The sequence below is a fragment of the Panthera tigris genome, chromosome B2 (genome assembly GCF_018350195.1).
Source record: "Panthera tigris isolate Pti1 chromosome B2, P.tigris_Pti1_mat1.1, whole genome shotgun sequence".
Lineage (NCBI taxonomy): Eukaryota > Metazoa > Chordata > Mammalia > Carnivora > Felidae > Panthera > Panthera tigris.
This window is the reverse complement of record NC_056664.1, coordinates 67,486,554-67,501,980: the sequence shown is the minus strand read 5'-3', so window position 1 is coordinate 67,501,980 and position 15,427 is coordinate 67,486,554. Positions and strand designations below refer to the sequence as shown.

Here is a 15,427-nt window from a genome sequence, read left to right as displayed (position 1 = left end):
AGTTATTTCTATGTTTAAATGAGCAAATGACAAATAATTCCCTAGACTTTAATTTCTACTATGATTAAGAGCAAGTTACTAGTAATATACAAAATGATCTATTTTAAAATATAGCATTTTTGAATTTAAATTTTCATGTTATTGGATTTTTTTAAAATGTTTATTTATTTATTTTGAGAGAGAGAGGCACATGTGTGTACAAGCAGGGGAGGGGCAGAGAGAGAGGGAGAGAGAATCCCAAGCAGGCTCTACACTTAGTGCCGAACATAACATGGGGCTGGATGCAGAGCCAGACGCGGGGCTCAATTTGGGGCTGGATCCCACAAACTGTGAGATCATGACCTAAGCAGAAATCCGGAGTCAGACACTTAACCAACTGAAACACCCAGGCACACCTGTCAGATTTTCTTAAAGACTAAGAGGGTATTTTCCAGTGGAGTCTGGCTATTACCAAATGCTGGCAACATGTGCTCACCTGGTAGTAGGAAATCCCAAAATCTTCAAGAAGAATAATTTATTATCCACGATGAGCTTTTCATGGTTTTCAGTTGCTACCATCTGTGCCTTTTAAAGATAAATTACTATTGGTTAAACTTCATAATCAGTTTAATTTGTTATGGGTTGTTGGGCTAACCCGCAGAGGGCCAATAATGCATATCCTTAGTTTATGATTTTCAACAGCTAGACTTCAAGACATGTCATTAATGTTCCCATTCTAGAGCAAGATTATATCTAATCCTCTCTGATGAAGAATAAAACTTCATTTGTGATAACTTGCCCGGTGTGTGTGTGTGTGTGTGTGTGTGTGTGTGTGTTTGCATTACTTGGATTATAACATCAAAGTAAATGTAATGAGAGTCCTAGATTATTTTTAAATTTATAGGCTATAGTTTTATAATATAAAATCATGTGTATAACTTTAGGGTCTTCACTTGCAAAATAAAAGCAGTTCATAAAAACTGCTAGCAAAAAGTTTACTGATTATCCTTTCTTTTCTTTCAAATTTTTATCACCAATTTCTTGAGAATAGGTGAGAAAGACCTCTGTCCCACTCTACTGGACCTGGGTCAAAAAAGTGTGAGATCAGATGTTCCACAGTACTGCTGGTTTTCACAATAGGGAAAAAGTAAAAAGTGTACAAAGCCTTTTGTAAATTCACCCCCACTACTTAAAAAACACAAAAGAAAAACAAAACTTAAAAGTTTGTGTCCTGCTGTGAAGGATCTGCCATTTACTTGTACATAAAGAAAATGATTATCTAGCACTCAGAGCTCAGGGCTGGGACTAGGGTGAGGCAAATGAAGCTATCACCTTAGGCACAAAATTTAAGGGGATATCGAATAATTCAGTAAGCAAGATACACAATATTTTAATGCATTATGTTTTAAGGTACAAATCAATGCAAAAAAAAAAGCAATGATGAATTAAATGTCAAAATTTCAAATGAGGACAAGATCTAACAACCCAGCCTTATTCACCTCACCCTAATCCCAGTCCTATGCAGGATATCAGGAGGTTAGATTAATTCTGAATAATTATTATAATAGACACCATCTTGAGGAACTGGGGCAATTTATGAAAAACTAACACTTCTTTCTGAGTCATTTGGTAAAACCATGTCCTATCATGTTACCAAGCTGCTTAGCTCTGTTCTATGCTCTAGCTGGGAAAAAATGCATGTGATTAAAGACTTCTAACTGCATGCAAGCTTGACTCTTTTGAGGTTCATTCATCTTTAATTACTATCATGCCCTTGCTAGTTTTAACCTGCCTTTTCTCTTTTATGAGAGAGAGGCATACATACAGGGGGAATTGAAGAAGAATAGGAGAATAAAAATAGTGAAAGGGAAGAGAAATAGTGAGAAGGGAAATTAGCATGATCTGGCTCAGAAACAAATGTAGTTAACTTTTAAAATGACATCAGCATTTCAAAATGGGTTCCAGAGGATTAAGATGGTAACAAGTGACATCTAAAGAAAGCAAAGAGAAAATTGCTGCTCTGGGGCTAATGCTGATAAATTTGGAGAAATAATAGAAGTGAGAGTATAAAGAAAGTTGGGGAAAAGAACCTGTGAAATCTTATATGGTTTACTTTCGGAGGACAAGGAGTGAGAATCATTATAGTCAGGTGTGGCCCTGGGTTTTTAGGAGTACAGATCTATAACTGTTCTAGGAAAGGTGTTTGTTTGTCTCAAGGATGGATAACCAGGATAAGATTTAAAAAAAAAAACAAAACAAAAAAAACCTCTCATTTCCCCTCTCCCCAAAACAACAACAAAAATTGTACTTAAAAGGAAAGATAAACTCATAAATACCTGTGGAACAGAACACAGCAAGGATGCTTTTTTTACCATAAGTTTGACTAAGCATCAAATGTATCCCAATGAGGAAGAAAAGGTAAAAGTCTCTAATATGCTTAATTTTATAAATATGGAAACGAATGGAAGAATCACCCACAATTACAGACAAATATGAGAGATACATGGAACCGTAAAGAAAGTAAAAATTATGACCAGATATCAAAGGAGTTGAAACTTGGTGTGGGAGGGGGGAGGTAAAGATCTTAAAGGGGGTTAAAAAAACTTTATTATGGAAAATTTCAAATATTTACAAGAATAAAGAGAATAATGTAATGAATGCCCATATATCTGTCACTTAGCTTCAACAGTTAATTCATGACTGGTCTGGTTTCATCTATTCCCATTGCCCTGGGTTTGTTGTCTTTTTTTTTTTGGCCCTGGATTATTTTATTTTTATAAAAGTTCCAGACATATCACTTCATGCATAAATATTTCAATATATATTTCTAAATGGTAAGGATTCTCTTAACAATATCCTTACACTACCTAAATTTAGTAATAATTCCTTATAACCTAATTTTTCCTATTGTTTTAAAAATAGCTTAAATAAGAATCCAAATGTATTATAATTGGTTGATACATCTTATAAATTTCTTTTAATCTATAGTTTCTCCTCCCCCACTCTTTTTCTTCTTGCAATTTATTTATTGAAAATACTAGGTATTTTATCCTCTGTAGTCCCCTACATTTTGGATTTTTCTGATTGTATCATCACAGTATCATTTAGTATGTTTCTTGCCCATGTCTTTCCTTAAACTAGTAAGTAGTTATAGGGGCTTGATCTTATTCAGGTTTATTTTTTGGGTAGGAATATTTCTTGGTGGAAGTATGTACACATGTATACAATGTTTGGCTAGCTCTCTTCAGAGACATTGATGAACATTACCTACATCCATCATTTCTTTGGATATTGCAAAATAGTGGTCTTCTATAATTCTTTATTCATTAATAATGGCATTCTATCATTATTTACTAACTAGATGATTTCCATAAAGAAAAACAACTTTAAATTTAAGTGGGAACATGCTAATCTTATATATATATATGTAATCTCATATATATATACACACATATATATATACATACATACATATATACATATTATATACATACATATATTTATACATATACATACATACATACATATATATACATATTGGGATTTGGGGTGGGTTTTTAAGAGTGCCTTGAAATAATATTAGGACTAGAGGTTTTCTAGTACCTGAAACATGTTTACCCCAGAACATGTTTTCCTACCAGCTTCCCCAACCCTAGCTGAAAATGTTAGACATCTTCTCTTTAGTGTTCCTACCTCTGCTTTCACATCTTTCTGCCTTAAGCTTAATAATAATCTATTTTATGTTTTCTATTATATTTTAAGTCACTCTCATAATATTAGTTTGCAACTTTTTTTCCATTTCTCTGACATTTGGAACACTTTCTAGGGCCTTTTATATTCTTTTTATTGCTACTTTTTTTATTGAGATATAATTTACATAAAATAAAATTTACCAGTTTTAATTACACAAATTGATGCATCTTGACTAATATATATACCATAAACAATCATAGAACATTTGGGCTTATACTTTTAAAGTCTTCTAGTTGAAAATAGTTAAATTTCTGAACATTTGTAAATGGTAAAGTCTCAAAATAAAAAGATCATGGTTTCATTTAGTATGAAAAGAAAAATGAGGAACACATTTAAGAATAGTTATTAAGAAAGACAATAGAATTCTGAAAATCTATTAGATTGTGTATTTGTCTTCCTTTCATCCTTTAAACAGGATAAAATGCTTGTTGAAAATTAAGAACTTGCCAAGAATAAATTTGATTTCAGGGTATCAAATGCCTGTAATGCTGATGAGAATCGGGGTACTAATTCATCTTAGTCTTGGTCTTCTGGTTTGTTTCCTTTTTATGCTAATCTTCCTAAAATCAGGGCATGGTTGAAGAATGGCAAGATGGGCAGAGAGGAGGTGGTAAGACCAGTTGGCACAAACAACACCTACACCCTTTCATTCTACTCCTTAAATAGCATAATTACATGGCAACGGTGCCCAGTAATGTAAAGCAAATGAATTGTTTGTACAGTGACATTGTAACTATTAGGAAATTGTTTGAAAAAGGAGACATAACCTGCCATAGTCATTATCTATTGTGAATAGTTATGTGGTGATACTTTTGAATGCTTGTTTAATATAAAAATGAGGATTTCTAGATAGAAGGGGAGAAAAAAAACCCATCTGAAGTAGAAGGCTAAATTGACTAGGGAGGGAGGTAGATGAATGGAAAGCAGTGCTCCCTTCCTTTGGCGCTCCAGTGTCGCTACTAGTATATCTCCCTCCTCTTATCTCTCCTGCCAGACCTTCACTAGCTCCTCCTCATTCTTCCTTCCTTTTTTTTTTTTTTTTGGAATATTTATTAATTTGTGTGTGTGTGAGAGAGTGTGTGCATGCGCTCAAGTGGTGGAGGGGCAGAGAAACAAGGGGACAGAGAGAATCCCAAACAGGCTGCATGGTGTCTGTGCAGAGCCCAATGCAGGGCTGGAACTCACGAACCACTGTGAGATCAAGACTTGAGACAAAATCAAGAGTCAGAGACGCTCAGTGGACTGAGCCATTCAGGCGCCCCTCCTCCCCATTCCTTTTTACCCCTTAATTTTAGGCATTTCCCAAAGTCTTTTCTCTATCTTTTACTTTTTCTCTTTCCACATAGTTTCTCCTTGGAGATCAAATTTATTTCCACGTCTAAGGCACTGTCACCACCTCCTCCCTCCACTTACTGAAATGAAAATCCAAGAATTACCAAGCTTTAGCACTATACAAGTTTCTATGTAGGAAGGGATGGGTGACAAAAGAGCCCCAAGACCTCCAATAACATTCTTTCTTCCCGAGGCTTCTCTCACTTTAACTACTACTATTCCTCTCAATAGACTCCAGACGTACACTGCCCCAACATTCTGGTCCAGCTGTGGGTAAAATACCTCCTCTTGTTTCTCTGCAACAGAGGTTGGAAACTTTTCTTAAAAAGAACTAAAACAAGCAAGCAAACAAAATAAACAAAGAGCACACCAGAACCTATGAGAGAGACACAAAAGCCTTCCTTTAGTCTGGTCTACAAAGTATTGGTTAAGGTTCTAATATTCCCAGAGGCACTTTATAGGTTATCTAGTGGTTGTTCATCATCTGGTACTAAAGAGAGATATTAAGTGATACCTTCCCATCCACACAGAGAGGGCTCGATCTCTCAGCTTTGGTTTCCCACTTAGGAGATAACACCTCTTTCCTAGGCAACCAATGACTAGAATGACGACAGTCTTCAAGAGAGGCCACTGCTCACTAGATCAGAGCCACTTGTCGTCTAATAACCACTATTAATATCAAATTACTGGCCCAATAACAGCCACGATATCCATTCAGCAAAAATTTATACTCAGTATTGTGAGGGACTTCAGTTCACACATCTCTATAGAAGATGACTTGAGCTGTATTTCTAGATCAAGCTTATTTATTCTTTCATTTATCTATTCACTCACTATTTTTTGAGCACTTCCGATGTATCAGGCATTGTGCTAGGGGGCAAACAAGACAGACATGGCCTGTATCCTCATGCAACTTGTGTTAACAAAGTCAAGGGGTGCCTGGCTGGTTCAGTTGGAAGAGCATGAGACTCTTGATCTCGGGGTTGTGAGTCTGAGCCCCATGTTGGGTGTAGAGACTGCTTAAAAATAAAGTCTTTTAAAAAGTTGTAAGTTGATTAATGTTATAAAGGTTTCAGGGTATTATGGGAGTCTGTAAGAATGTATAACTTAATCAGGTTGGTCCTGCAAGGCTTCTGGAAGAAGTGACATTTAAGTGAAACTTTGGAAGGATGAAAATCAGCTGGATATTGTGCCAGAGTGAATGGAGGAGTGGGGAGGAAATACTAAGCAGAAGGCACAGCATATTTAAGGAATGTGAGCAGCTTAGATAACAGGGGGAAAGACTGGCTTCAGAACCTGCCAACATGGTCAGGAATCAAATCATGCTAGGCCATGTTATAGATTTTTCACCTCTATTCTTAGAGCAACAAGAAGGCATGGGAAGTTAGAGTTCCATTATAGCCTATGATTATATTTAAATTTGGGTGAGAGTAAGTAATAATAATTATTATAATATAAACATAGCCAAAAGTACACTTGCTATGGACCAGGCACTGTTATAAGTGCTTTTCCGTATATTAACCAATATGCATCTCACACAAACCCTATGAATCAGGTACTATATTGATGCCCGAGTTATAAGTGAGGGAAGTGAGGTATACAAATAAGTTATATAAGTTGTCCAAGATCACACAGCTAACAAGTGGCAGGGCTTGTGAGGAGATCCATTAGGAGACTGTTGCAGAATTATCAGCAGAAGATGCTCAAGGCTTTGGACAGGAGTAATGACAGGAGGAAGTCATTAGGGTAATGGGGTTAAGATGTTAAGATGAGCTGTAAAATTTATAGGATTTACACCAAAAGTACTATATTTCTAATTGCTTGGTATACTGGAAAAATTATCTCTATGGAAAGAACATTTAACATGAGATCTACCCTCTTAATTTTTTAAGTGTACAATACAGTATTGTTAAGTATTACCTGGTACACTTTTAAACTTGACTATCTTGCTATTACCTCAATTTTCTTTTTTTTTTTTTTTTTTTATTTATTTATTTTTGGGACAGAGAGAGAGACAGAGCATGAACGGGGGAGGGGCAGAGAGAGAGGGAGACACAGAATCAGAAGCAGGCTCCAGGCTCCGAGCCATCAGCCCAGAGCCCGACGCGGGGCTCGAACTCACGGACCGCGAGATCGTGACCTGGCTGAAGTCGGACGCTCAACCGACTGCGCCACCCAGGCGCCTCAATTTTCTACCAATACTATTTCTCACCAGTTTTTCCCATTCCTGTTAAAGGTATTATTTGTAGTTGTGCAGATTAAAAGCATCAAAGTAATTTTTTTCAATTTCTCTATCCCTTTTTCCTAGCAAGTGAACAGTCACAATGCCCATGCCAGTTACCTTTTGCAAAGTCTTCACAATTCATCCCATCTTTCCCATCCCCAGTGTTCTCCCTGTAGAAGTTTAAATGCAAGTCTGTTTGCACAGAAGGTTATTGGCAGGCTGTCCTGACTGAGTCACACAACTTTACCTTGGTTATGGATCTAACCCTCAGCTAAATCAAAGCTGTAACTGAATTTTGGGAGAATGCAGAGAATGGGCTGTGTATTGCTGTAAGAGCCACTTTAACTGAGAGATGGGAATAATTTAAGAAGTGATAGAAGAGGGAAGGAGAAAGCTTAATGGGACAAAGAGAAAGGGGAGAGAGAGAAGGAGAGAGAGAGAGAGAGAGAGAGAGAGAGAGAGAGAGAGAATCACAGCTAAGAGGACATGAAAAAATGTGGTTTCTTGGAAGCCAGATTCCTGCGATGGTCATGCTCTAGCTCACAGAACTTCCTACTCATAAGAGAGCCTTCTACTTTTCTCTGGCTGAAAAGTTAATACCCCAGGTTTTACATCAAAGTTACTGAAATGAAAATATTTACAGTGTAAACACAAAAAGCATGGGACAGACTTTTCAGATACATACTCTTTAGTTCTTATATTTATTTTTGTGTTTTATTATATCTGTGTATAGAGTCTGTATGTCAGTCACTTTACTTCTACTATCTCAATTTTGAGAACAATTCTATGAGGTAGGTATAACATCCTTGCTTTACAAGTGAAAAAACTGAGGGTCAGAGAGTTTCAGCAATTGGCCAGAGGTTACAGTCAGAAAATGACAGAGCCAGAATTCAGATGCAGCTGTCTGATCCCAAAGCCCATGTTTTAGTTACTCCAACCCACTGTCTGTAATAGCATAGAGGCATAGGATATTTAAACAAATATCTTTAGAAATTTTAACATTTTAAGCTTAGAGTTGAAAGCACTGATGTTTTCAATGAATTACTTTTGATAGTCTTGTTAAGGCTAAGGAATTTGAAAATATCCCCAAAATTATCTCCCACTCTATAGTTCTGTGACATTATTTCAGTTGTTTTGACTTCAAGTAAAAAAGAAGATGATCAATAAAATTCTCTTTACACATGTAAGAACCACACTTAATGAAGCGATTACAGTATTACTCATGTGAACCCAAAGAATTTGAAAACAATCTTTTTCTTCCATTGTAAGAATAAAGTCATAATGGGTTTGGGAAATTATGCATTTAGCTAATAGATGCTTAGACACAAGGATATGTTTTGTAAAAGTAAATTCCATAAAAAATCTTAATTATATCATCAGAATCATTTCTATAATAATTCTTTAACACTGCAAATAGCTTCAATATATGTTCAGTCATTACTTGTACAATGCAATGTGAGACTATTAGCTTCTATTTACTTGATTAACAGCTAATCTAGTCATAAATATGAAATAAATCACTTTAAATAAGTAAGGTGCAAAATATATTGAAAGAATAAAATATTCTTAAAACAAATACAGGTTGTTTACAACTTGCTTCTCTGATATAAATATTAATATTAAGAAGCATTCTTATACTATATAAAGTAAATATGATTATTTTATTTTATCTTATTTTTTATTTTTTAAAATTTACATCCAAATTAGTCAGCATACAGTGCAACAATGATTTCAGGAGTAGATTCCTTAGTGCCCCTTACCCATTTAGCCCATCCCCCCCCCCACAACCCCTCCAGTAACCCTCAGTTTATTCTCCATATTTATGAGTCTCTTGTTTTGTCCCCTCCCTGTTTTTATATTATTTTTGTTTCCCTTACCTTATGTTCATCTGTTTTGTCTCTTAAAGTCCTCATATGAGTGAAGTCATATGATTTGTGTCTTTCTCTGACTAATTTCACTTAGCATAATACCCTCCAGTTCCATCCACGTAGTTGCAAATGACAAGATTTCATTCTTTTTGATTGCTGAGTAATACTCCATTGTATATATATACCACATCTTCTTTATCCATTCATCCATTGATGGACATTTGGGCTCTTTCCATACTTTGGCTATTGTTGATAGTGCTGCTATAAACATGGGGGTGCATGTGTCCCTTCAAAACAGCACACCTGTATCCCGTGGGTAAATGCCTAGTAGTGCAATTGCTGGGTTGTAGGGTAGTTCTATTTTTAGTTTTTGAGGAACCTCCATACTCTTTTTCAGATTGGCTGTACCAGCTTGCATTCCCATATGATTATTTTAATTCCATTTTTATGGATAACTGAAAATAACTATTAAAATTGGTGCACGTTATGAAGGGGAGTGGGAGATACAGGCTTCCAGTTATGGAATGAATCAGTCACGGGAATAAAAGGTACAGCATAGGGAATATAGTCAATGATATTGTAATAGTGTTGTATTGTGACAGATGGTAGCCACACTTGTGGTGAGCACAGCATTATGTATAGAGTTGTTGAATCACTATGTTGTGCACCTGAAGTTAATGTAACTTTGTAACTATACTTCCATAAAAAAAATTGGTGCAAATTGATTCATCAACACAAGGATGGTAAATAGTTATTCTGGTGTATTTATATTCCTACTTTTTTAATGCTATACATAAACACCATAGAGAAAATGTATTTCACACATGTAAAACATAATAATTCCTGTAGCATAATAATTCCTGTTATATTGATAGTAATTGATTTCCTCTCAACCTAGTTCTCTATTTAAAATTTTTGTTTAAATCCAGAAACTGAGCCAAAACTCTGTGCCAGTTCTTCATTAGCTAGTTTATGTAGATCAGCTTTCTATCAGAAATCTTGTCTTGGTTTGTTCCTATCAGGTGATAGTTGCATACATAATTAAAAAGTCCCAAGGTTCTTTTTGTTCTGCGCCTTCCCTTTGACTTAAAATAAAATTATATATATATATATATATATATATATATATATATATATATATATTTAATGTGTATTCATTTTTGAGAGAGAGAGAGAGAGAAGACAGCACAAGCAGGGGAGGGACAGAGAGAAAGGGAGACACAGAATCTGAAGCAGGCTTCAGGTTCTAATCTGTCAGCACAGAGCCTTGACATGGGGCTTGAACCCACGAACTGTGAGATCATGACCTGAGCTGAAGTCGGAGGCTTAACCAAGTGAACCACCCAGGTGCCCCATAAAATAAAATTACATTTTGAAGTCATAAGATGTAGAGGTGAGGAGCAAGGATTCTGGATCCTGAGGATCCAGAAGGATTCTTCCTGAGTCTGAATCCCAGAATTGCCACCTACTGACCGTGGGAATGTGCAAGAGCCCTGTCTCACATTCCTTATTGGGATGACAGTAGCAGTACATGTCTCAGAGGATTGCTGTGAAGATAAACACATAACACACATTGTGCTTAGAATACAGAAAACACTATTTAAATAGCCACTATTATTGTACAACCTAAGTGTTACTCAATGGTTAAGTTATTGAAGTATAATACATTTGCAGAAAAGCACTCATAAGTGTTCAGGTTAGTGAAATTTCATAAGCTGAACAATCCTGTGTAACCAACACATAAGTCATGAAACAGAAACCAGTACCTGAAGAGTCCTTTTCATGCCCACTTCTGGTAACTACCCCTCCCCAAGGGGAACAAATAACCTGACTTTGGATTAGTGTCCTTAATGACTATCTGTTAAAGCCTTGATATTGGAGTAGTTGGTAGGTATTTATTGTAATAGCATTTCACTTTTTATTTAATATCTAAGACAAACTTTTTTTGCTGATGAATTTTTTAATATGTATAAGAATAAATATATATGACATATGTATAATATAATAACAAACTATAATATCTTAATATATTTTGTTTCCTAGGTTGAAAAAGCTCCTTGAACAAGAAAAGGCTTACCAGGCCCGAAAAGAAAAGGAAAATGCTAAGCGACTCAATAAACTAAGAGATGAGCTTGTGAAACTCAAGTCCTTTGCACTCATGCTGGTGGATGAAAGGCAAATGCATATTGAACAACTTGGCCTGCAAAGCCAGAAAGTACAGGATCTTACTCAGAAACTGAGGGAAGAAGAAGAAAAGCTCAAAGCCATTACTTCCAAATCCAAAGAAGATAGGCAGAAACTGCTCAAGTTGGAAGTGGATTTCGAACACAAGGCTTCGAGGTTTTCTCAAGAGCATGAAGAGATGAATGCTAAATTGGCTAATCAAGAGTCTCACAACAGGCAACTTAGACTCAAGCTGGTTGGCTTGAGTCAGAGAATTGAGGAACTGGAAGAGACCAACAAAAACCTTCAAAAGGCAGAGGAAGAACTTCAGGAATTAAGAGATAAAATTGCCAAAGGGGAATGTGGCAACTCCAGCCTTATGGCTGAAGTGGAAAATCTCCGGAAGCGCGTGTTAGAAATGGAGGGTAAAGATGAGGAGATCACTAAAACTGAATCCCAGTGCAGGGAATTGCGGAAGAAGCTGCAAGAGGAAGAACACCACAGTCGGGAACTCAAACTTGAAGTCGAGAAGTTACAGAAGAGAATGTCTGAACTGGAGAAATTGGAGGAAGCATTTAGCAAGAGTAAATCTGAGTGTACCCAGCTACATCTAAACCTGGAGAAAGAAAAGAACTTAACCAAAGACCTGCTAAATGAGCTGGAGGTGGTCAAGAGTCGAGTTAAAGAACTGGAATGTTCTGAAAGTCGATTGGAAAAGGCTGAATTAAGTCTAAAAGATGACCTTACAAAGTTGAAGTCATTTACTGTGATGCTGGTTGATGAAAGGAAAAATATGATGGAAAAAATAAAGCAAGAAGAGAGAAAAGTGGATGGACTCAATAAAAATTTTAAGGTGGAACAAGGAAAGGTTATGGATGTAACTGAAAAACTAATTGAAGAAAGTAAGAAGCTTTTAAAACTGAAATCTGAAATGGAGGAAAAGGTGTACAATTTGACAAAAGAAAGAGATGAGTTAATAGGTAAACTGAAAAGCGAAGAAGAAAAATCCTCTGAATTAAGCTGCAGTGTTGACTTATTAAAGAAGAGACTTGATGGAATAGAGGAAGTGGAAAGGGAAATAACAAGAGGAAGGTCTCGAAAAGGATCTGAGCTCACCTGCCCAGAAGATAACAAGATTAAGGAACTAACACTTGAAATTGAGAGACTGAAGAAACGCCTCCAACAATTGGAGGTGGTTGAGGGGGATCTGATGAAGACGGAGGATGAGTATGATCAGTTAGAGCAGAAATTTAGAACTGAGCAGGACAAGGCTAATTTCCTCTCTCAACAACTGGAGGAGATAAAGCACCAAATTGCCAAAAATAAAGCAATCGAGAAAGGTGAGGCTGTGAGTCAGGAAGCAGAGCTGAGACACAGATTTCGGTTAGAAGAAGCTAAAAGTCGAGACTTAAAAGCCGAAGTACAAGCTCTTAAAGAGAAGATCCATGAATTAATGAACAAAGAAGATCAACTTTCTCAACTTCAAGTGGATTATTCTGTCCTTCAACAAAGATTTTTGGAAGAAGAAAATAAGAACAAAAACATGGGGCAGGAGGTCCTCAATCTGACCAAAGAGTTGGAGCTTTCGAAGCGTTATAGCCGAGCTCTTCGACCCAGTGTGAATGGGAGAAGAATGGTGGATATTCCTGTGACGTCAACTGGAGTGCAGACTGACGCGGTGAGCAGTGAGGCGGCAGAGGAGGAAACACCAGCAGTATTTATACGGAAATCCTTTCAAGAAGAAAATCACATCATGAGCAATCTTCGACAGGTAGGATTGAAAAAACCTATGGAACGATCCTCTGTTCTAGATAGGTATCCTCCAGCAGCAAATGAGCTCACTATGAGAAAGTCTTGGATTCCATGGATGAGAAAAAGGGAAAATGGGCCCCCAATCACTCAGGAGAAAGGGCCTCGAACAAATCCCAGTCCAGGGCACCCAGGAGAACTGGTCCTTTCACCAAAGCAAGGCCAGCCTCTGCATATTCGAGTGACACCAGACCATGAGAATAGTACTGCAACTTTGGAAATAACAAGCCCAACATCTGAAGAATTTTTTTCTAGTACCACCGTCATTCCTACCTTAGGGAATCAGAAACCAAGGATAACCATTATTCCATCGCCAAATGTCATGTCTCAAAAACCAAAAAGTGGAGATGCTACTCTTGGCACAGAACGAGCCATGTCCCCGGTCACGATTACTACATTTTCTAGAGAGAAGACCCCAGAAAGTGGAAGAGGTATGTTTGCAGACAGGCCCACATCCCCCATTCAGATAATGACAGTGTCTACATCAGCAGCACCAGCTGAGACTGGAGTCTCTCCTGAATCCCAGGAAATGCCCATGGGAAGGACTGTCCTCAAAGTCACCCCAGAAAAACAGACTGTTCCAACTCCACTACGGAAATATAACTCCAATGCCAATATCATAACCACGGAAGACAATAAAATTCACATTCATTTAGGTTCTCAGTTTAAACGATCCCCTGGGACTTCAGCTGAAGGAGCAAGTCCAGTTATTACTGTCCGACCTGTCAACGTGACAGCTGAAAAGGAGGTTTCCACAGGCACCGTCCTTCGCTCCCCTAGGAACCATCTCTCATCGAGACCTGGTGCGAGCAAAGTGATGAGCACTATCACCATAACACCGGTCACAACCTCATCTACTCGAGGAACCCAGTCAGTGGTGAGTAGAAGAGGCTCCAGAGTGGAGGCTGAGGGAGGGAGAAGTGACTTGTGAGAATCACCCAGTGCCCAAAGTACAACAAAAGCACATGCCTCTCGCTCTACCTGAGCCCACTAGCAGATGTTTCCTAGAGGACCAGCTACACCAAGACATGAAAATAAAAAGTGGCCTAATGTTTTAATAAATTGAACTCATTTTGAGGGAAAATTTCTTTTTTTTATGTAAAGTATGAAGACCCCCAAAATTCTTGCAAATATGGCCTCTTTATAATGTCAGCATACGATAATAATCAGGTTTAAAGTTTAGTTTTTTGTTTAAAATACTTTTAAAAATGGAGACTGAGAGAAATGGTCAATATGCAGGAAGAATTAAAACTGCCTCCTGGGTTATATTTCTATAACCTAAAATATTCAATATGTGGTTATGTATGGCCATAGTCATATTTTTTTCCAAAAATAAGATTAAAAGTTCTTAATATTAACTTTTTTAAAAGTAAAAAAAAAATGGGTTTATATGTCTAAGCACTATATTTTATTAATAGTATCTTTCAGAGAGCAGATGCTTGATAAATATTTATTTAATAACTAGAAGGCTAAATGAGTGATTATGAAAAAGCATGTCTCAGATATAAAAACCAGAGCTTAAAAATAAATTCTGTTTTTAGAAATACTTCCAGTGATTGTCTTCATTTACTTGGGACAAATTAGTAAATTAAATTATAGAAGAACATGTACTGTTTAGATTTTAATTTAAACCAATAAACTAGAAATTATTATTCCTAGATTCTGAACAAATTCTGTCCCATGTATTGGAAACTCTTAGGAAAGACAGGAAGCTTATTATTTAAGTATAGAAACTGTGGCTTATTGTCCCATATCCTCAATTAAATTTACTTTAATTTTCTGTGTACCAACACAGATTCAAGACAGACTTCAAAGTGTGAATTACTAATTGCTTTGTTGGTAAAGCTTTCCATTACTGGCTCTATAGGAGCTAAATAGCATTCAGAATTGCTCACACTTCTTGAATGGTTCAACATAATATTGCTTTTTAAGCAACACAGAGCATAGTTTGCTTGTGCATGGTCACTTCTCTCTAATAATTTTTATAAAAAAGATAGTGGAGGTTTAAGTTGTAGCTCAGAGCAGATTTTCTGCTGAAACATCTTAGTACCATTTTAAGGGTCAGATCAAAATAGCTTTACTTTCTTTAGCAACATTGTTGGCTACTGATTAAACCCATATACAAACAAGATTTCAAAACAACTGTTTAGGATTTATAGGCCTAAAGGATGGCCCACTTAATTCAGATATGTCAGATTCCATAAAATCAAGGATAACAAAAAGTTTGGGACGCCTCTCTTAGAAATAGAATAGTGAGACTAGTTCATTTGTGCATGTATTTATTCAACATTTATAGGGT

The 15,427-nt window shown here is 36.6% G+C and overlaps 1 protein-coding gene across 12 annotated transcripts in view; it reads left to right on the top strand.

The window, feature by feature from the left end:
- FILIP1 (filamin A interacting protein 1) overlaps positions 1–15,427 on the top strand; it is a 296,630-nt gene that overhangs the window by 264,234 nt on the left and 16,969 nt on the right. For all 12 annotated transcript variants that reach the window (XM_042986689.1, XM_042986682.1, XM_042986688.1 and 9 more), the window contains one exon: positions 11,200–14,005. In XM_042986689.1, coding sequence (XP_042842623.1) covers positions 11,200–14,005 — 2,806 coding nt within the window. The remainder of the gene's footprint in view (positions 1–11,199; positions 14,006–15,427) is intronic.